Below are 21,398 nucleotides of genomic sequence, written 5' to 3' on the forward strand. Positions count from 1 at the left end.
TACCCGAGGTCCACGGGCCCTAAAGCACTGAGACTCGGGTGAGGTTGTCCTCTTCTTTGCCTGTTTACCTGTTACAGAAACAACTACGATGAAGCGATCAGAGTAGATTTTGGGAAGCCAGATTGTTTTATCCATCCGTCTATGTGTCCTAGCGACCGTAGGACTGGTAGCAGGCGGTGTGTTGGCAGGGCCATCCTGGCATTTGAGTCACACTTATGAAGGGGCAGCCCCCGTTGTCGCCGAGGAGGGGGGCGGATCTTAGAGGGGTTGTTAGCTAACATGGCGGTGGTGACAGCTGCGGCGAGAGTCCTGGGATCAAGTCGAGGCCTGGGCCAGGATGGCCTACTGCTCTTGCGGCGGCTTGGGGTTCGGGGGCTGGCTATATCTGTGAGTACCTGGGGCACCTGGAGTTTTCCACAAGGGGGAATGGGGTGCCATCGCTGTCTTGAGAGTGTGGGGTACGTGCAGGGAGTGAAGGCAGGGCTGTCCAGAAGGGACACGGGCTGGGAAAACCACTCGGAGAGGACACACCAGGGAAGAACTTCCACTTCTTTTGGAGAGAAAAAACAGGCAGCTCATTTGTGGGTCCCGAGGGAGGGAGACAACTTGGAGGGAGGGAGGAGGTTTCCTCCTTGGTTGCCCCTCCATCCCCCGGGGAGGCCGCTTGGAGGGACCTGGGAGGAAGGAGGAAGGCGAGACCTTTCTGCTCAGGGCTTGGAGAGTGAAAGGGGAAGACGTTTTGCTCGGTAAAAATCTCTTCTTCAAACGGGAGGAAAGAGAGACCAGGTTCCTCCTCCACGGGCTTTGGCAATGCCCTGTATTTCTTTGCTCCTTTGCTGCAGTTCTCATTATAAAACGAATTGCAGAAAAATATCGTTTGGTCCTGTGTCCCCTGATGAATGCCAGGGCACGGGCCTTGTCTGTTTTGGTCACTCTACAGACGAGATGATCAGTAAACATTTGTTGAATTAATAAGGCAAGAGAGGTCCAGACAGGGCACTTTGCCCACATTTCTTAGAAACGCTTGAGAAATGCCTGGTTTCTTGTCAAAAGGGTTAGAATACCTTTAGGTTGATGCTGCTAACGGGAGGCTCACCCAGCAGAAATCTAGTTGGAAGCCTCTGTTTAGAGGGAGAGAGGCAGTCGGCTGCTGAAGAGCTATGAACTAAAATTTCACAGCTAAGAGAAAAGTGGTTCAGAAGGTGGGTTCTGAAGCTAGGCTTGGTGGGTTCATATCCCTAATTGGCCACTTTCCAGCTGTGTAGCCTTGGGCAAGGGACTGCTCTCTCTGCACCTAATTTCCTCCTCTGTAAAATGGTAACAGTGGCCACCTCATAGGGTTGTTGTGAAAATTAAATAAAGTGCCAGGAACTGGATCTGGCATATGATAAAAGATATAGGAACATTAGCCACTATTGAAAGTGAGGGTGGAGGGAAGGGACAGAAATTCACCTTCAAGATGTGGAGAAGAAAGGCGGTGACTTTGGGGGGGCCGGGATTGGTGACGGCCCTGGAGGGAAATCTGTCAAGATCTTGTGGGGTTGGATCTGACACTCTGATCCCCAATTTATAAGGAAGGGAAGATAGAATCTGTGGGAAGAAGCCCTAGGCAGGGGGAGCGACAGGGGAGGAAGGTGAAGAGGATGGGCCAGGAGTGAGGTCTGGGAGGAGGTTGCTGGTTGCAGCAGGTTGCTGAGGGAGGAGCCAGGTGGGGCAGTGTCCTGCGTTTTTGTTGTCTTCTCTCCCTTTTTTTGGAGCAATCAGATCCTCTACAGCTAATCTGAGTCCTAGGAGCCCATTGGCTGTGGGGTGGAGGGGTCTGGGGTGGGAATCTGGAAAGATCATTTATGGCTGGCCTCCAGGCTCAGTCTCCTTGCTGCCCTTCTCTCTTGGCTCCCCTCCTTCATTTTTGGGGGGTGGGAATGGTGGGAGGAGGAGGTCTTTCAGAATCCCTACTTTTTATTTGTATATATTTTTAATTTATTAGAGTCCTTGTTTTTTCTTCCTTACTTTTATTTCTCCCACTTATTCTTTCTAAGATTAAAGGGATACTTCCCCCCAGTACATAGTTGTATATTTTAGTTATAGGTCCTTTTAGTTGTGGCATGTGAGACTCCGCCTCAGCATGGCCTGGCAAGTGGTGCCATGTCCGTGCCCAGGATCTGAATCAGTGAAACCTTGGGCCACCAAAGTGGAGCATGTGAACTTAACCATTTGGCCACGGGGCCGGCCCCAAAAAATGACACTTTTTTTGGTGTGGAGGGAGGGCGTAGTATCATTTAGTCGAAGAATATTTTAGACCAGAGCTGTTTGGTGGAACTTTGTGCAATGATGGAAATGTTCTTTATCTGCGCTGCCCAGTCCAGTAGCTACTGAGCGCTCGACCTGTGGCTTGTGCCACTGAGGAACTGAAGTTTTTATTTTATTTAATTTTAAGGAATTTCAATTTAAATAACCGGGGCCAGCCCGGTGGCGCAGCAGTTAAGTTCACACGTTCCACTTCGGCGGCCCGGGGTTCACCAGTTCAGATCCCGCGTGTGGACATGGCACCACTTGGCAAGCCATGCTGTGGTAGGCGTCCCACATATAAAGTGGAGGAAGATGGGCACGAATGTTAGCTCAGGGCCAGTCTTCCTCAGCAAAAGGAGGAGGATTGGCTGCAGATGTTAGCTCAGGGCTGATCTTCCTCAAAAAATAAAAATAAATTTAAATAACCGTAAGTGGCTTGTGGCTGCCATATTGTTTGGTGCAGTGTTAGCCAGTCAAGGTGAAGCCAAGAGATAGTGCCTTGGGGGAAGGTCAGGAGGCTGTCCTGTAGTGGGACAAGATTGGGAGGAAGGATAGGCTGCCTTACTTCTTCCCTGCCTGCCTGCTCCTCTTTTCCCCAGGCCGTTTACTGAACACCGTGATGCCCTGGAGGCATTTGCCTGATTTCGCCCTCCCTCCCCCTCCAGTTGCTAGCAGATGTTTTAGTGCGCAGGGAGAAGAGAAGGAAGGAAACTCGATTGTCAAGGAGTCTTCATTGGGTTTCTCAGCTACCACCCCAAGAAGCAAGTGGGGCCTCGCCTTAACTCCCCCTTCTCCAGGAAGCTTCTCCTTATGCTCCACCAGATGCTGGCTAGTGAAAGGTTCCTCCGAGAGCTGCAGCAGGTGCCTTAGACCTGTCTCACCAAAAGCTTGTCAAGTAGAAATTCTTATTTTTTTCACAAGGGGATGCAGGTTTATGGGGACTGTCTCCTGCCCAGGTGACATAGCTGGATGCGGACAGAGCTAGGATTTAAACACACCCAGTTTAGCTCTGGAGTCCCTCATCCTACCCTGCCCTGTGGTTAACCACTGAACTATCCTGCCTCCTCTGAGATCACCCCTCTTAATTGTAACTTGTGTGTTCAGTGTTTGTCATCCATCCCTTCCTGTTGTCTCCGGTCCTCAGTTAAGGGCCTGATTTGGAGCAAATATTCAGTATCTACCTATTTGACAACAATAATTGTCAAATACACTTGTTAGCTACTCGTGTTTATCAAGCATTTATGTGCCAGGCACTGGACTGAGCACTGTGTACATATCAACTCGATTAATCTTCATGACCGCCAGTGAGATAGGTACTCACACCACCCTCAGTTTACACACGAGGAAACTGAGGCTCAGTCAGCTTTAGTCACACAGCCAGGGGGCAGCGGTCTGTTGGGAGTCTGTGCCCTTAGCCTTGGCTCCACAGGGAGTCGCTCTACGAGAGGCCATGCCACTACCTGCTGGGCAGACCGGACCACCCAGAGCAGGCCTCTCTGTTTCCTGTGTGGTGGGAGAGGATGGGGCTTCATGCTTTGTGTAAATCTGTACAGCTTCTGCCCTTGTAAGTCACTGGCCACTGGGACAAATGCACCTTCCCACCAGAAACAAGAAAAGATAGGTGAAGTCGCATCCTTCCTCTGCCAGCATTTTACCACTCACCCTTAATGGAGTGTTTCCTCAGGGCCCCAGCTCATTGAATCAGCACAGTAACCCTGGGCTAGGTACCACGGGCATCGCTATAGGCCCAGGAAAGAAGGGGCACGGCCAAGGCCCAACTACAGTGTGTGGGATGTGCCCAGGTGCTCTGATGGTAACTCTCTAGCCTCCAGAGGCAGGGTCCTGCCCTGATACCTGGTTGGTTCTGAGCCCTGTGACCGTGTCCTGACTCCTGCTGGTCCCTGGCCTACCCTCCTAGAGCCCCTCCCCAGACTGCAGCTCTTGTCCTGTTCTGCCGAGGTCTCCCCAGGCCTCAGTCTCCCCCTGGAGTGTCTGCTGGGGCCATGGTCTGAAAGTACAATCCAGAGCATGGGACAGTCATTCCTTCTTCCTAATCCTCTTTTTCCCTCTTCCTCCTGAGGTGCCGGGCATGTTTCTTTTTCTTGTTTCTGAACATTCCTAGATTTTACTTTTTTTCCCCTTCTACCAGTTTTTGAGCAGACAATATGTCCCATGCCTGTGCTGAACCCTCTGTGTGCCTTGTCTTACGAACTTTTCATGGCAGCCCTCTGCAGCCTTTTTGCAGATGAGGACATTCTGGGAGACAAAGTGTTTTGCAGAAGGCCATGCAGTGAGCTAAGAAACTGGAACCCAGGTCAGTCGGACTCCAAAGCTGTGAACTTCACCGCTCATCCATCCGTTTGTTCAGTAATTGCCTGTTGAGTGACCACTCTGTAAAGCGGCCTGGGCATGATCCCTGTCTTCCTGGAGCTTGTGATGTGCGTGGGAGACAGACATGGATAAACGAATCCTCTAGTTGGATGGAGAGGTCTGCCCATGTGAGCGTGCAGAAGGGAGAATCCTGCTCTATAAAAGTTTGCTGCTTCCCTCACAGGCAGAGGGGAGTCTGCTGTGATGGTGTCAGGCCTGGGCCTGCCCTGCCATTGGGGCTGTAATTTCCTTTATTTCTTCACAACCACAAATGCAGATAAACGTGTCCGTCTAGCTCCTCCCCCGCTGGAACCTTGAACGGCTACTTCACTGCAATTAAAGGTGGGAGGGAGGGGAACACACTTGAGCACACACGTGTGAAACCCAGCTCATGGCAAACCTGGTCATTTTCCTTTAGCTCCTATGGGAAGTGAAGCCACAATTACTGAGCTAAGAGCAGTGTGGTGACTGGTGAGGAGTAAAGATGTAGACGTGTGAAGACGGAACCAGCAGTGGCAGTTGGGGTTAGGAGCATGGGTTTGGGGTCTAGATGTCAGCTCTGTCCAGATTTGAAGCCCAGTCCTGACTTAATTGTTTCTTTTTAGCTCTGTGACCTGGTGCACGTTACTTTACCTCCCTGAACCTCAGTTTTGTTATCTACTCAAAGGCAGTAGTTAAGAGTGTCTGTCTCACAGACATGCTCTGAGGACGCAGTCCGACTGTGCATGCCGAGCTCAGCCTGACACTGATTCAGGCATGTGCTGAATCAAGGGGAGCGGTTGCAGTCCTGAGGCCAGTTCAAGTTTAGTTCAAGGGCAAGAAAGCAAATCCATTCACATCCTATTGTGCACGTAGGCTTCTCTTGGACTTTCCCAGCCAAGCCTCCTCTGATCCAAGGAGGTGTGAGCTCCCCACAGGACTCCTCCAGCCACTCTGATCTCCTTCCAGGTTCCACAAGAGACACACCTTTTGCCTTTTGTATGTTCTGTTCCCCTGGCTTCAAATGTTCTTTCCCTGACTCTTAGATGTCCTTTAGGCCTCAGCTATCACATCACTTCCTCAGAGAAGCCTGACCCTCTTTCCGCTCTTCCATGGCTTCTCCCAGGAGAATATGGATCACCTTCATCGGTACCTGTTCAACATCTGTCTTTCCTGCTGCGTCTCTTAGGTCCCCAGATCTCAGCACAGGGCTTGGAACGAAGCAGGTACTCAAATATTTGTTGAGCAAGTCAGTCTGGGTTGGTGGAGGGAGTTAGATCTGCAGTGGAGAGAGCATTGAAGTGTGTGGAGCATTTGCCAGGTGAGGGGGGAAGAGGCGTTCTAGTAAAGAGGTGAGAGCAGGGACATGATGGGAGAAATAATAATCAACATTTTTTTGACCATTTACTATACGACTCACAAGTACTCTGCTAGCCATTTTATATGCCTGATCTTGTTTAAGCCTCACAAAATTCCAATGAGGTGTTCTCTGTTCTACAGATGAGAAAGGAGAGACTTGGAGAAGGGAAGTCGCTTTCTGTGGTCAGCCAGCAAGGGGTTCGAATCCAGGCAGACTGACCCTTAAGAGCTCACAGACTTAATCTCTATTCTGGGTGGCCTCTGTGGTAGGTATGGGGTCAGTAAAGAGCCCATCTGGCTGACTCAAGGACACTGTGCAGAGGTGACTGTGGCACCAGTAGGAGATTGAGAGAGAGGGTGTCTGTGGCCAGACTGAGGAGGCCCTGAATGCCAGGGTGAAGAGTTTGAGTCTTTGATAAAAACAGCTACCAGTTCTTGAGCTACTTGCCACTTTATTGAGTCATTTAATCTTTATAACCCTGTGGGATAGGTACTATTATTTTCACCCCAATTTTACAGATGAGGACTTGAGATGCAAAGAAGTTCTAGTAACTTTACCAAGGTCACACAACGAGCAAGTGGGGGAGCTAGGATTCAAATCGTGTTTGTCAGGTCCAAGAGTCCACTGGGGCTGTGGTGTCTTAACCATCAGGCAATACTGCCTGCCACTGTGGGGTTGAGCCAGTGGAACCTCTGCTGCTCAGGATGCATGTGTCTCCCCCTCCCCCTGCCCTGTCTCCCCAGCACCCCCAGAGGCAGCAGCAGCACTTCTCGTCCTTGGATGACAAGCCCCAGTTCCCAGGGGCCTCAGCGGAGTTTATAGACAAGCTAGAGTTCATCCAGCCTAATGTCATCTCTGGGATCCCCATCTACCGCGTCATGGACCGGCAGGGCCAGATCATCAACCCCAGCGAGGACCCCAATGTGAGAGGCTTCCCCCAACCGCCCCTGCCTCCCATGCTCAGGTCCTTTGTCCATGTCCCTTCTGGTCCCAGCTGCCCCACGTCTCTCTGTGCCTCCATCTGCAGCTGCCCCAGGAGAAGGTGCTCAAGTTCTACAAGAGCATGACACTGCTCAACACCATGGACCGCATCCTCTACGAGTCCCAGCGGCAGGTGCGTGAGGACAGGCTTGCGGGGGGGAGGGTGGGGGTCTTGGAATTACCTGAAGTCCCCTTACCTGTGTTTGGGCCAAAAAACAGCTCCTAAGGTGGAGAGAGTAGAATGGAGATCCTTTGTCTTGGGGTCCTTAGAGTTCTTGGGGCTCCGGAGGAAGAGTGTGGGAGCGGTCCTGCCCACAGGCAGAAGGATGGACTAGATCACTAAAACACCTACTGTGTGCTAGGCTGGGGGCTTAGCTGTGCTGGGAGAGGGCAGGCTGGGGAAGACCTGTTGGCTCTTCCTCTCAGAAGACAGGGTGACCCTTGGGGCTTCCCAGAGTGCCCATGTCAAATGTACTGTGATCCTCAGCAGTGTTAGCATCAGCGTACAGAGACCGAGTCAAAGCAGTGTCAACAGAGGGAATTTGTTGACTCAAATAACACCAAGTTCACAGGGGCCTGTTTCAGGCACAGCTGGATTCAGGGGGCTCAAAAGATGTCATCAGACCTCTTTTCTCTCTCCAAGTGTCTTTTCTCCTCTTGTTTGCTTGGCTTCCTTCATTCATAAGTAGCAGTGGTTTCAAGAAGCTCTGGGCTCCTGGAGAGGCGGCAGAGAAAGGGCTCAGGGCACAGGCTCCGGAGAAAGACTGTGTGATTAAAGTCCTCACTCTGCTCCTTTCTGGCTCTGCAGCCTTGGGAAAGCTGCTTAACTTCTCAGTGCCTCTGCTTTCTTGTCTGTACCTGCTTCATGAGATTGCTAAAGGATTGATGGTGGCATATGTAATGGCCTTAAGAACAGTGAAACTGGGATTAGCCAGCACACAATGAGTACTAGCTATTACTCAACATGACCCTACCAGCCTTGCAATTATTATCCTTTCTACTTAGTGGTGGAAAGAGAAACTATTAGGTATGGTTCCTGTTGTTCCAGCAAAAGGCCCAGGGCTGATGCTCAATGGCCAGGCTTTGGTCACAGACCCCACCTGAACCAGCCCCTGTGACTGGCCAGACCCGGGCCATGTGCCCATCTCCAGGAACCAAGGGAATAGAGGAGTGGAGTCTGTGACCCCAGGCCATGTAGACTGCGAGCAAGGGCGTGAGTTCCTGTTAGGAAAGGGGGAAGAGTGTCAAGCAGGCAGGCCCTCAGATGTTCACCACACCTGCTGGCTCAGGAGGCGGGTGGCCTTGGGAATCTGCCTTTGTATCAAGCCCCCAGGTGCTCCCATGTGGACCCCATGTGGACTAAAGCGTGAGGCCCCCTGGCCTAGCAGATAATACTGAACAGATTCAGGCAAACAGCTTGTAGGAATGCTCTGTCTCACCTTCCCAAGTTAGGGTTGTGTCTCCACCCTGCCCAGAAACTTCCCTTGGCTGCCACTGTCCTCAGGATCAAGTCCACCCCTTCCTGTCCACCCCATCTCCCATTCCAGGTGGCCTCAGCAATCCACTTCCCTCCCCACAGCCTCAACACCAGGCCAGGCCTCTCCCACCCTCTCTCCACGTGCCTACGCTTGTTCCTGCCCCTGCACTGGCGTTACCAGTGGGCTTTGGAATCAGATGGACATGGGTCCAATCACAATGGTGACCTTGGGCAGATGATTTTTTTGTCTTTGTCTCAGTTTCCTCAGTGTATTGAAAAAAATGGGGATAATAAGAGAACCCACCCTACTGGGTCGAGGGAGGAATTCTGTGAGACCCAGCACGGAAAGTCCCTGGCCCATTGGCTGACACAGAGGAAGCCCTCAATAAGATCAACTCATCCATCAAAGTTCAGCCTACGTTAGCTAGGATTATGTTTAGCTGTATGTAACAGACCTTCCCTCCCCCCCAAAAAACCCCCACAAATCCCAACAAAAATAAAAGCAGTAACCTAAACAGAGTAACGGTTTTTTTTCTTGCCTAAGAGAAATCTGGAAACAGGTGGTCTGGGGCTGGTATGGTGGCACCATGATGTCACTGGATACCCAGCATTGGCTTCTAGCCTTGAGGGACCCTAATGAGCCAAATGGCTGCTCGAGCACCCTCCATCCCATCTCATTCCAGGCAGGAAGTAGAGGGAATGTGGAAGGTCAGGTGTGACACATCCCAGTTATTTCCCCAAACCCACCTTTATAGAACTTTCCAGGCGCTCCCACCCAATAACACCTGCTCACATTTCATTGGTCACTCCTAGCTGTAAGGAGATTGAGAAATGCGGTCTTTTAGTCTGGGCAGTTGCTGCCTGTGGTAGAATGAGGGCTCTGTAAGCAAAGAGGAAGGGGGAGAGGATACTGGGTAGGCAACCAGTGACTTCTGCCGCTAGTCCAGGTGCTGGTTCCTCAGTGTGCCCCTCTCAGGCTCCTCCCCACACCAACCTTACAGCGTGCCAGGCCCTCAGCACCCAGCATCTGCCCACTCACTTGGCACTGGAAGGTCAATTAACTTTTAATTGGCTCCCCACCTAGAAGAAAGTATTATTCATCTGGTTCCCCCACCGTGACAGAAAGCCAGGCCTGCAGAACACATGAGGAGGCAGAGGGTGTCCCACAGGTGCCAGCCTGGGCTCTGTGTTTCACTTCACACACAGTCCTGGGGAGCTCATTTCCATCTCTATGCCAGGGTCTCTCCAAATCTTTGTCTGTGAACCCCAAATCTGCTTGGCTTCTCACCCTGCGTGTCCCACACCAAATTCACCCTGTCTGGACTTGACCTTGGCATCTTCCTCCCAGACCTGCTCCTCTTCCTCCTTTAGGCCATTTCTCAGCAAAGGGTGCCACCATCCACCCATCTGCCCCAATTGGAGACATGCATCTCATCCATGCCTCCTCCCTCCCCCTTCCTATCACTTTGTTCCCTCTCATTTACTCTGTCCCAAGATATTTAGTTAGAAATCCATTCTGCTGCTCAGCAACACCATCAGGACCCAGACTCCTTACCTTTTGCTTCACTGTCATGGGCAAGTTGGTTTCATCCTATGCCTGTTGCCTCGTGTTCACAAGATGGCTGCCACAGATCCAGGCTTCATAGCTATGTGTAAGGCAGGAAGAAGGGCTGGCACCAGCTGTAGTGGTCTCTTAGTAAGAAAGCAAAAGCAGACTTTAACTTAAGTCTCTGACTAGAATTGTGTCCCGTGGCTGCCTTTGGCTGTAAGGGAGGCTGGGAACCTAATGTTTAGCTTTTCCAGGTTCTGGGGTTGGGGGTGCTCAGAAGGGATTCGCCTGGGCACCCGTGTAGCCAGCCAGCAGGGTCTGCCACTCCCTGACATTACTGTCTCTGCTTCTTAAGACTCTCAACTGTCCTCTTCTCTCCCTGCCTCCCACCACTAGCCAAGCCTAGTCGTTACCCCCTCACCTGGCTTGTTGCACGTACTCCTGTCTCCTCCATTCATTTCCCACATGGCAGCCTGAGAGACATTTCTGAAACATCGCTCCCCTGAGGAGAACCAGCTGCAGGTTGCCACCACTCTCAGGGTGAAATCTAGATGTATGATCCTCTGCTTTACCTGAGCACTGCCTCTCTCTCCCAGCTTATCTTTCCCCAGCCCTCCCACTTCATGTCCCAGCCCTTCTGGCCTTGTGGCCTTTAGTGTTCTCTCTGCCTGGAAACCTCCACCGCCCCTGCCTTTGCTCAGCTTTGGCATTTCTTCCCGATGCCCCTCCGTGGTGGGGCAGATACCTCCTCACAGCTCCCACCACACAGCCCTATCAGTCTGGCTCTGACCAGTCTGGCAGTGCCTCCGAGAAGCAGGACCCCCAGTGTGGCCTGGCCTGGAGCTGGCCTTCAGGAAGTATCTGTTGACTGACTGAGTCATCAGAAGTTGGTCGGGATTTGGATGGTTCTTTCGTTGCCCAGCATAACTGAGCCGAGGCCTCTGGGCCCCCTCCACCCCCAGGGCCGGATCTCCTTCTACATGACCAACTATGGCGAGGAGGGGACACACGTGGGGAGTGCAGCAGCCCTGGACAACACGGACCTGGTGTTTGGCCAGTACCGGGAGGCAGGTATGTCTGCCTATGGCCTGGCCCTGAGGAGCAGGTGCCAGATACCTGGGTCTGTGGTCTCCATTGAGGCAGGTCAGGCCCAATCCCCCTGGTGTGGTGGCAAGGCCCATATCAGTTATCCCGTGTGCTCTTCCAGAAGCGGCATGATGCCAAGGAGGTCTGAGGAGCTGAAGGAAGAACTTTCCGAGCAAGAAAGAGCCAAACCAAGGACAGGAGTCTGGAGGGGGTGTACTTCCCCTCTCAGGAGGCCAGGCAGTGTTGGGGCTGAGAGCCTGTGCTAACTGTTCCATGCTCTGCTGCATACTAGTTGTCAGATTTGGCCAAGTCACTTTCCTTTTCTGAGCCTCAGGTTTTTCATCTCCACAATAGAGGTTCTGATGGTGTTGCAGCCCCTGCCTGGTAAGGTTGCTGGAAGCATGCAGTGAGATCAGCCTTAGCTGTGAGTGTGGCATGCACTGTGGGCCCCTGTCCACACTGTTCAGGGCTCTCCTTGCCTCTCCAGGCTTCATGTCCCTCCAGGAGCAGAAGCAGATGGAGGGCTGGCAGGTCCCAGCCAGGGAGCTGGCTAACTTCTGAGAGAATGAGTGAGAGGAAGGAAGGATCAAAGACTAGGAATGAAGAGGATCGTGAGCATGAAGGAGTGACTGGAGTGAAGGAGTTAGCCTGGGGAGCTGTGAGTGGGGGGGGTTCCAGAGTGGTTGTTGGTCTGGGGGCCCTGCAAGGGAGCCACCGTATGGGGGTGCCAGGGAGGCAAAGCTTGATCCTTCCTCTTAGGTGCTGCCCGATTGTGGGCAAGTTGTCTAACTGCTCCTTGCCTCAGTTTTCTTATCTATCATGGGAGATGGAGAACCTCCCAAGACGATTGTTGAGGGGCTTCATGGGGCAGATGATGCAAAGCCTTTAGCAGAGGGCCTGACATGGGGTAAGCACTCAGGAGAGGCGATGTGACTGGAGCCTCTCGCCCTGGGACAGCTCGTCAGCAGGGAGGCAGGGCCTGGCTGGGCTGGCTGTCCAGGTTCCTCTTTGGACCAGCCTGGCATTCCAGTCTACTCTCTATCTACTCCCCTCTCAGCTGCCCGAGAACCTTCTCCTCCTACATGCTGTAGGAGGACAGGCCCCGTGATGTCTGTGGTTCAGCGTCATTAGCAAAGAAGATGAGATTTCCCCCGATACTTGGCCACAAGCCAGGCCCCAGCTAGATTTGCTGAGTAATTTCCACCTGTTTTTGCTGAAAGAGTCTCTCTGGTGCAGGCTCCAAACAGGGCCAGGTGAAGGTCCTGGGAATCCTAGGTGGCAGCTGGGCTCTCCACATAGGGCTGTTTGGGCCCCGGCTGGCCGCCCCCGCAAGAGTGAGCCCTCCTGCACTGAGGGTCGGTAGAAGGTCCTGCGTCTGGGCAGCTGCAGAGGGTGCTCGTGCAGAGTGAGGACATGAGTCAGACCCCACACCCCAGCCCTGACTGAGCAGCCACTCACCTCGCTGACTCTTGGTCTCCCACCTGTGGCATAGGGAGAACAGGGGTGCTCAGAACAATAGCTAGCACTCACAGAGCACTTGAACACCAAGATGCTGTTCTCAGTGCTGGAAGCAGTGGAGGCTCTGTCTTTCACCTTGCAGCAGAGCTGAGGTCCCTCCCCAGGGTCCCACCAGATGGTGCTGCTTCGGGGAACCCCCCACCAGCCATATGAGGGGGACATCACGGTTGCCTGTCAGAGCCAGGTGGTAGAAAGCTGAGTCAGAGAGCTGCAGCCATGGGGTTCCCTTTGATGGTGAGGTAGGCATCCACTGGAGGTTTTGTGTGAAGAAAGGGTTTTAGTGCCATAAACAGGTTTGAATATTTCCTCTCTAGTCCGAAAGTTGTGAGCTAGTGGCTTGTACTTTTATTTGGTTCATATGATGATTTTGTGAGTAATTTAATTAGTTGAAACATTTAAAAATCATTAAAAAAAAAAGCAAGCTAGATTTCTGCCTTTTTTTGAAAAACTGGACCTTCTGGCCTCCCTGGGCGCAGTCATTTGGTCCGAACAGCATTCTCCCTGGTCCCTGTAAGCATCCGGATTTGCCTCCCTTGCTCTAGTCCAGCTCCCTTAGTGTACAGACAGGGGAACGGGAGCCCGGGCAGGAAGGGTGTTACCCCAAGAGCCCCTTGGGGTTGGTCTGCCCCACGGCACCTCCTACCAGGCTAACTGCTGCCTCCTCCCTACGCAGGTGTGCTGATGTATCGGGACTACCCCCTGGAACTGTTCATGGCCCAGTGCTACGGCAACGTGAGTGACCTGGGCAAGGGGCGCCAGATGCCCGTCCACTATGGCTGCAAGGAGCGCCACTTTGTCACCATCTCCTCTCCACTGGCCACGCAGATCCCTCAGGGTGAGGATGCACTCCCTGGGCCTGGTTCGTGCACACCAGTGTAGTACCCCTGTGCTAGCCCCAGCCCTTCTCCATCCCTTCTGGGGAACTTCCTTGTTGGTGACACAGTCAAGAGTGCTGGTGCGTGCTCCAGACTTTTAAGACATCTCCTGTCTGGGACCCTTCAGAGGAGGGCTCTGGTGGTGTCCTTACCCGTTTGGCAGGCTTGAGCCGCTATGACCACACTCTTAATTTCCCACACTTGCACGCACCCCATTTGTCCACTCAGAGACACAGCCAACTGCATGTGACTGAGTGTGGACCAGGTTCCTTGCTAAAGGTCACTCGGCGGGTAGTGGGAAGAGCAGGGACTCAAATCGTGGACTGGGTGGCTACAGAGTCTGGGTTCTTGACCCCGACCCTGCTCTGCCTCACCCTTGCAGTCCAAGTCCCCTGAAGCTTACTCTGGAAGCCCACAATGCTTAGAGCAGTCAGTGTGACCTCAATGAAAGGTGACTGCTTGGGAAGCAGACCGACCAGGGGCCAGGCCTGTGCCCACACAGCTCAGAGACCCTGGAACCAGACCTTCCTCCTTGCCCTCTGGTGCCTGCAGTTGGCTGAGGGTCAGTGTGGGCTTCAGCACCCTCTGCTCCTGGGCAGCCGAGAGCCTTGAGTTGATGGTCAGAGTGCCTGGCATGGCGTTAGGCCCCGTGCATGTTCGCTCATTGTGTTCTGTTTGGAAACAAGGAGCAGTTCATGCCTCTGAGGTGGGAGGTGGACAGGGCATCTTTCTGAGAGGATGTGACATTTTCACTGAAGGTAGGTAGGATTTTTGTAAGGCGGGGCTCTGGCCCTAACCTTCCATTTGTGTGACCATTAAGTCACTCATTCAGCAAATGTCCAGTGTTGGTGCTGTGTGCTGGGTGCCATTCTAGGTGCAGTGAACCAAGAGACAAACAAAACCCAGCTCTGCTGGTGCTGCAAGATGCAGGCGTCAGATGGAGGAGTAACACACAGCGTATATCAGGGGTGATAAGTCCCACAGGGAAAATAAAGCAGCGAGGGACTGGTATGTCATGGGAGCAGGTGGGTGACATTGCAGTACAGATCAGGAGGTGAGGGAGCCACGCAGGGATCTTGAGGCAGGTACCTGCTTGATGTGTTTGAGGCGCAGGCGCAGGGAGGAACCCAGTGGGGCAGGGGTGGAGGGTGGTGGAGAGAAGTCAGAGAGATGGGGGAGGGGTGCAGATCTGCAGATCTGGAGGCACTTTGACTTTTACCCAGAGTGGAATGGGAGTGGGGGAGGGGAGTCATCGCTGTGGACTGACTTGGCCTGACTCACATTTTAAGAGGCCTCTGGCTGCCAGGTTGGGGTGGGAGAGCAAGGGCCAGTGAGGAGGCTGCTCCGGAACTCAGGCAAGAGGGGCAAGAGGTGCCAGTGCGTGACCAGGGTGAGGTGGGGAGGGGTCAGGTTCTGGCTCTCATTTGTAGGTGGAGTAGTGGGGAATGACAGAAAGTTAGAAGTCAGAGATGATGCTGAAGATTTTGGCCTGGGCAGTTGGAAGACTGGCGTAGGGGTCGGAGGGCAGGTTCTGGGGGAATAGTCAGGAGGTCAGGCATTTTCTTCCCCCTCACAGCCTGGCAAAAGGCAGCCTGAGCCCCAGAGCCATGGGTTGGTGTGTGGGGTGCATGTGTGAGTGTGAGTGTGGGGTGAGTGTGTGAGGTGTGTATGTCTGTGTGTGGGGTGTGTGTGGGGTGAATGAGTGTGGTGTGTGCGAGTGTGTGGGATGCATGTTGGTGTGAGCGTGCGCGTGTCTCTGCTCTTGCTCACCACCCTCTCACTCCCTGCAGCGGTGGGGGCAGCCTACGCGGCCAAGCGGGCCAATGCCAACAGGGTCGTCATCTGTTACTTTGGTGAGGGGGCGGCCAGTGAGGGAGATGCACATGCCGGCTTCAACTTCGCTGCCACCCTCGAGTGCCCCATCATCTTCTTCTGCCGGAACAACGGCTATGCCATCTCCACACCCACTTCTGAGCAGTACCGCGGGGATGGCATCGGTATGGGCCCTGCCTGCTTTGTCTCCCCCCCGGCCCTCCCCCCCCCCACCCCTGCCCTCTTCCTGTTCCCCTCCTGTGGTATCTGGCACAAGGTAGGTCTCAGGGACAGTGAACAGAGTGCTGCTCTGTTTGCTCTCCTCTCCTCACTTCCTGCTCTCCCCACTCCCTGCTCATCATCCTCATCTGAGCCCTGGGGCCTGACCTGCCTTCTCCCTGTCCCCACAGCGGCTCGAGGCCCCGGGTATGGCATCATGTCAATCCGCGTGGACGGCAATGATGTGTTTGCTGTGTACAACGCCACCAAGGAGGCCCGGCGGCGTGCCGTGGCAGAGAACCAGCCCTTCCTCATTGAGGCCATGACCTACAGGTGCCTGCCTCCCCCGGATCTCCCCCCAGCCTTGACAGCCAGAGTCTTTAACATCTCCCCCACATTGGTCACTCTCCCCAATGCATGACCCCATCGCCGCACATTGTGTCCCCTTCCTTGCCTTTATTCCATTTCCACCCCTTCTCCCCTAGTCTACCCTCTTCCCTCCCGACCACCCCTGAGGCCCCACTCTCATCCTGGGCCCCTTCTCCCTTGACAGGATCGGGCACCATAGCACCAGTGACGATAGCTCAGCGTACCGCTCTGTGGACGAGGTCAATTACTGGGACAAGCAGGACCACCCCATCTCGCGGCTGAGGCACTACCTGCAGAGCCGTGGCTGGTGGGATGATGAGCAGGAGAAGGACTGGAGGAAGCAGTCTCGTAAGAAGGTGAGGGCCTCCCTCTGGGAAACCAGTGCACCAGGGGGTGTGTTCTGGGGTGCAGCGTTGTGGAGAACCCCGGAAGGATGGAAAGTCTGGGGCTTGGGGGACACTGAACTGGGAGACTTGGGGGTAACCCCAGTGATGTCTCTAAGTGGCCAGGCTGCCTGGGCACATGCCCCTCTGCCATATCCTAGCTCTGTGGCCTTGGCGCCGTGTCTGCCCTTCGCTCCCTTATCTCTGAAGAGGGGTACTGGGGTATCCATTTCAGAAGGTTGTGTGAGGATTAGCTGACTTAATCCACGTGCAGTGTAAGCACCCTGCGTGCAGTGTAAGAGTCAGCACGCTGCCCTCCTTGGCCCTGTCATAGCTGCAGGAAGTAGAGCCCAGTGGCAAAGGCAGACCCTGGCGTCAGGCAGATGGTGTGGCCCCTAATGACATCATCATGGGCACATCCCTTCTCTGTGCCTCGGTTTCCTCATTTCTAAACTGCCTGCTTCCTAGGGCTGCTGAGAGACTGAAATTATTCTGTACACTTAGTATAGTGCCTAGTCCTGCTAAGGATGGAGAGGCCTAGGGTTTGGGGGACACTGATATGGGGTATTAGTTTCACCACAGTTATGATGATCATCCCCATTGTCCAGATGGGAACAAAGGCTTTGGGGTTAACCCTTTGCCGAGACCCCACAGGTAGGAGGCAGGGCCCTGGGTGAGAGGCTGACTGCTTGTTCACCATCCTGTGCCCCACAGGTGATGGAGGCCTTTGAGCAGGCTGAGCGGAAGCCGAAGCCCAACTTCAGCCTGCTCTTCTCAGATGTGTATCAGGAGATGCCCGCCCAGCTCCGCAAGCAGCAGGAGTCCCTGGCCCGTCACCTCCAGACCTATGGCGAGCACTACCCCCTGGACCACTTCGAGAAGTGAGGCTTGGGGCTGGCCCGGTGGTGCAGCGGTTAAGTTCGCACGTTCCGCTTTGGCGGCCTGGGGTTTGCCGGTTCGGATCCCTGGTGTGGACGTATGCGCTGCTTGTTAAGCCATGCTGTGGCAGGCATCCAACATATAAAGTAGAAGAAGATGGGCATGGATGTTAGCTCAGGACCAGTCTTCCTCAGCAAAAAAGAGGAGGATTGGCGGCAGATGTTAGCTCAGGGCTAATCTTCCTCAAAAAGAAAAAAAAAAAAGAGAAGTGAGGCCTGCTCACCTACCCCCACCCACCTCAGCTATGCTGAGAGGAAGTCCCATGCTGAGGGGTGGAGGGAGCTGACACAATGCAAGCCCCTTCTCCAGCCAGCTCCCTCCAAAATACTCAGGGGCCAGGGCAGTGCCTGAGACAGTAACAGGGAGTGGGTCCTGCTCACTGTCCCTGCTCCTCCAAGCTGTTACATTGGGGCGGGGGCTCTGTCAGCCCCCTCTTCATCTGTTGTTACAGTGCCTTCTCCCCGGGGCTGGGTGAGGACGCCTCCAGGACTGGAAGCCCACCCGGGCTGGGGGTGGGTGTGGCAGGTCAGCCTGTGGAACTTCCTCAGAGTGAGAGGCGGTCAGCAGGTAGTGAATAAACTGTCTCTGCATTTGGCTCTGTGCCACCTCCTGTCTCTGTTTCCTGGAGTTTTGGAGGTGAGGAGTCCAGAATGACTGGTTTCGGACCACTCCCTTTTTCTCCACTTTACATAAATGAGGCCAAGGCCATTGAAATATCTGTTTCCCTTAGAGACTTGCACGCTGGAGAGTAAGCTTCAGCAGACAGGATGGGGGTGGGAGTCCTCCACAGATGGTTTCCTGCTCTCCCATAGAACGGGGCAAGCCTGGTGTCCCGCTAGGTGACCAGTAGGCCGTTGGAGCTGGCCCTGCCCAGTCAGGGTGGGGAGGGTGTCTAGTGGGAAGGTCAGGGTGCGGCTGAACTCTGCTTTTTCCACTTCTCTGGGGCCCCACACATGCAAAGACAACTCGAGGCCTCAGAGTGGGGAGTGCATATTTTTCAAAAATACAAGTAGACAAAAACAGTCTGCCACCTCTTGCTGCCCAGTCCCCTGGCCTGAGGGTGCCCAGGAGGAACTCAAGCAGCATGATTCCAGGACCTCCTCCCTCATACCAAAGCCTAGAAGGAGAGGTTGAGGAAGCAGCAGGCACCGAGGACGCCCCAGGCCACGAGGCTCAGCACTGGAGTTGAGGGTCCCGCAGGTGTTTCCAGAGCCGGATGCTGTCCTGGGGGCTGAGGGGCCGCACCAACAGCAGGTCTCGGAGAGTGCAGGGGTCAGCAGTGCGGTCTGCTGGCCAGGCTGTGAGGAAGCCTTTGTGGGCCCTGGGCACCAGGCCCAGGGCCTGGAAACACAGGCCGGTGTAGACATCGTCGAAGGGGAAGGGTGCCACACGGGCCGCCGCCTGCAGCAGCCAGGGTGCCAGGCGCCCAGCGATGACGTAGCCACCCCCACTTGCGTAGGCTGGGTAGCCACCTTCGAAGAAGGACCCAGGCACGTAGAAGGGTCCTCCAGGCTTCCGGAGGGGCTTAGCCTGGGTAAAGACCTCACCCAGGTAGAGGCCTCGGGCCCAAGTGGGTGGCAGGGCCCGCAGGTGGTCCAGCAGGGCAGGAGTGTGCACGAAGGCATCATCCTGAGCTTGTAGGACAAAGCTCACGCCAGGGCAGTGGTGGTCCAGCCAGGCCAGCAGTAGCAGGTCCTTGAGCGTCTGGTTGAAGGGGACATCCAGGAAGTCCCAGAGCAGCAGATCGCTGTAGCGGTGGCTCTCCCAGGCCACCAAGGAGCCTAGGTCAGGCCCCCCGTCACCCACTGGAGACCCCAGCAGGAAGAGTAGCCGGATCCCGGGAGCTGGACCACCCCACGTCTCCCTCACAGCCTGCCTTTCTGCAAAACGCCCTGGTTCCGACTTGACAGCCAACAGCAGGTAGGGGGCATCTGTATCTGTGCAGCTGGCCACTTGGCCACTGCCACCTCCAGGCAGCCACTGTGGGAAGCTCCGGCAGGCTGCTGAGAGCAAGAAACGGCGGAGGTCCTCAGGGTAGGAGGTGAAGTCGGGGATCTCGGCAGCAGCAGCAGCCCCCCAAGCCCGGCAGTCCCCAGCCTCAGCACTGTCCCCACTGGGCAGGGCCCCCAACCGCCACTGCTGCTGGTTCCAGTAAGCCGAGGGCAGTGGGCCAGTCTGACCCAGACGGGCTGAGAGATTAGCTGGCAGGGTAGGCTCGGGGCTGGCTGGAGTGGGGCCCTGCGGGGTGTCCCGGGGTCCTGGGTAGGCCTTGCTAAGCTGTGACTCGGATGTCCACTCGATGTACACTTTGAGGCCCAAGAGTGTGAGCAGTGCTGACAGGCAGAGAAGGCATTTGGGGCAGCGCATGACCTGGCCCAGGGAAGGGGCGGTTGCAGGAGCTGCAAAGAAGCCATGCAGGCCTTTGGGGTGTGGAGAGGGCCCCCACAGTCCCCTCCAACCCCTGTAATGGCTTCTCACACCCAGGCCCTAAACCAGCCCTCAGCCAAGGACCTAACTCTTCCCTGTTCCTGGACCTAGAAATCCTTCCTCTAATCCCTTTTCAACACCCTCCTCTTTCCACTCTCAGCCCAACTCCTTCCACCTTCCTAGAAACCCCAGAAGTCTACCTATTTCTCACTCCATCCCAGGCACCAGGGACTCCGCTATTCCAATCCCCTCCACCCGCCAATTCGTCCCCCTCAGGGACTCAGGATCACTGGGGTCAGCTCCTTCCACCTTTATAGAAACCTAGCCTCCCTCGCCCCAACAATCCCCACCCCAGGGCCCGGGGAAGCAGGGATCTGCTCCCTCCTCTTTACCTCTGGGTCCGGCTCCCGCCAGCTCCGACCCCCCAGGGCCTCTGGTCCAGCCCTTCCTTGGTGCTCTCCTTTCTGTCCTAGTCCGTGCGGTGGTGGTGTCGTTGTTCTCCAGCCCAGCCCAAGCAGTCCAGAGGGGCGGGGAGGGGAGGGGAGCAGGAGGCTGGGAGGGCCCCAGGGGCTGGGAGGGGCTGGGGCGGGGCTGAGGGAGGAGGGGAGGGAGGATGGGAAGGAGGAGGAGGGCAGGAGGCAGACCTGAGAGATGGGGCTGTGGCGTGTTAGGGCTGGTTTTCTGGTGAGACAGTGGGAAAGGTGCAGGGGTGGCTGCAGAGACAGACGGGGTCCCAGAGAGACCTGGGAGGGGAGAACAGGGGCCTGGGAGAGAGTGAGGCTGAGGGCCAAGCCTGAGCTTGGCTGGGTAGTGTTGGAATGGCCCAGGGATGGGCAGAGTCCTAAAGTGGCAAAGCCTGGAGGCGAGGGGCTGGCGCCTGGCCGCAAGAGGAGGTGGCGGTGAATGTGCTGAGAGGGAATGGGTTGGTCCTGCCAGATATGGGGAGGAAGGGTGTTGTGGCTGCCCAGAGTCAGGGTGGGGGTGGGGCAGGGGGCTGGTGAGGTGGAGGAGAGACAGACATTGTAGAGAAGGACATACAGCCATGGAGACCTCGGGGGCAGGCAGGGAGAAGAGAGAGGAGAGACAAGAGAGGGAGACTCAGGGAGGCAAAGAGGAGAGAGTTACAAGAAGAGAGATAGAGAGGACAGGGAAGGTGGAGAGACGCAGGAGGAGAGGGAAGTGGAGAGAGTGAGCAAGAGATCAGGGGTGGCTGGGAAGCCCCCGTGGGGGAGGGGGGTAGACTGGAAGAGAGATCTGGAGAGACTGGTGGAGGACTGTGGCAGAGAGGAGGGAGTCTGCGAACAGAAAGCCACCCTCGGAGAGGTGGGGAAGGGAGCCAGGAAGGAGCCAGAGCGGATGAGATGGACGGGGAAGGGGTGGGTGGAGGGGGAGCCAAGCCAGAGGGCAATAGAGGGTGACAGAATGGTGGCCCTGGGAGCCCTCGGAGCTGAGCTAACCCCTGCATCTCCATCCCCTTTGGTGTCTGGGCTGTCTGCCCAGCAGGACGGGAATCCGTCCCCACCCATCCCCCACTCCAGCCTGGGCTAGCCGCGCCCTGGGGCCCTGGCCCCGCCTACAGCTGCTCAGTGACTCTGGGAACACTCACATCCGGCCCCCTGGGATGAGAGGGTGTTTGCCTGTGTTTACACCCCTGCCCTCCCAGGCCTCTGCTGTTGAGGCTGCATTAGCTGTCTGGGGAGGCGGGCGGGTGTGGCCTCCTCATTCCAGACCTCCTGGAACCTGAGTTGGGACTCAGGGACCCCCC

At 55.3% G+C, this 21,398-nt stretch overlaps 2 protein-coding genes and 1 long non-coding RNA gene across 8 annotated transcripts; 1 reads left to right on the plus strand and 2 right to left on the minus strand.

The window, feature by feature from the left end:
• The first annotated feature begins 21 nt into the window (after positions 1-21).
• BCKDHA (branched chain keto acid dehydrogenase E1 subunit alpha) lies at positions 22-17,800 on the plus strand. 4 transcript variants are annotated; one of them, XM_014861034.3, is made up of 9 exons: positions 22-387; positions 6,742-6,921; positions 7,026-7,112; positions 10,968-11,076; positions 13,283-13,444; positions 15,275-15,481; positions 15,707-15,848; positions 16,069-16,240; positions 16,982-17,800. In XM_014861034.3, the coding sequence occupies exons 1-9, from the start codon at positions 280-282 to the stop codon at positions 17,150-17,152; spliced, it is 1,338 nt and encodes a 445-aa protein (XP_014716520.1). In that variant the 5' UTR covers positions 22-279; the 3' UTR covers positions 17,153-17,800. The 4 variants fall into 4 exon arrangements, with proteins under 4 accessions (XP_014716520.1, XP_014716519.1, XP_044615791.1 ...); XM_014861033.3 differs by having other exon boundaries at positions 41-387; positions 13,283-13,468; XM_044759856.2 differs by lacking the exon at positions 6,742-6,921 and having other exon boundaries at positions 166-387; positions 6,993-7,112; positions 13,283-13,468.
• LOC139042201 (uncharacterized) lies at positions 5,783-10,149 on the minus strand. The gene is made up of 3 exons (XR_011498673.1): positions 10,012-10,149; positions 7,177-7,694; positions 5,783-5,917 (listed from the first exon to the last, which is right to left on the minus strand). It is a non-coding gene; the product is annotated as an uncharacterized lncRNA (long non-coding RNA).
• Positions 17,801-17,910: 110 nt separating the features above from the next.
• On the minus strand, positions 17,911-21,130 carry B3GNT8 (UDP-GlcNAc:betaGal beta-1,3-N-acetylglucosaminyltransferase 8). Of its 3 annotated transcripts, none has more exons than XM_044759855.2 (2): positions 20,026-21,130; positions 17,911-19,209 (listed from the first exon to the last, which is right to left on the minus strand). In XM_044759855.2, the coding sequence occupies exons 1-2, from the start codon at positions 20,675-20,677 to the stop codon at positions 18,380-18,382; spliced, it is 1,482 nt and encodes a 493-aa protein (XP_044615790.1). In that variant the 5' UTR covers positions 20,678-21,130; the 3' UTR covers positions 17,911-18,379. The 3 variants fall into 3 exon arrangements, with proteins under 3 accessions (XP_044615790.1, XP_014716521.2, XP_014716522.1); XM_014861035.3 differs by having other exon boundaries at positions 17,911-19,605; positions 20,026-20,779; XM_014861036.3 differs by having other exon boundaries at positions 18,182-19,576; positions 20,026-20,657.
• Between the last annotated feature and the right edge of the window lie 268 nt (positions 21,131-21,398).

Source organism: Equus asinus, chromosome 26, assembly GCF_041296235.1.
Source record: "Equus asinus isolate D_3611 breed Donkey chromosome 26, EquAss-T2T_v2, whole genome shotgun sequence".
NCBI lineage: Eukaryota > Metazoa > Chordata > Mammalia > Perissodactyla > Equidae > Equus > Equus asinus.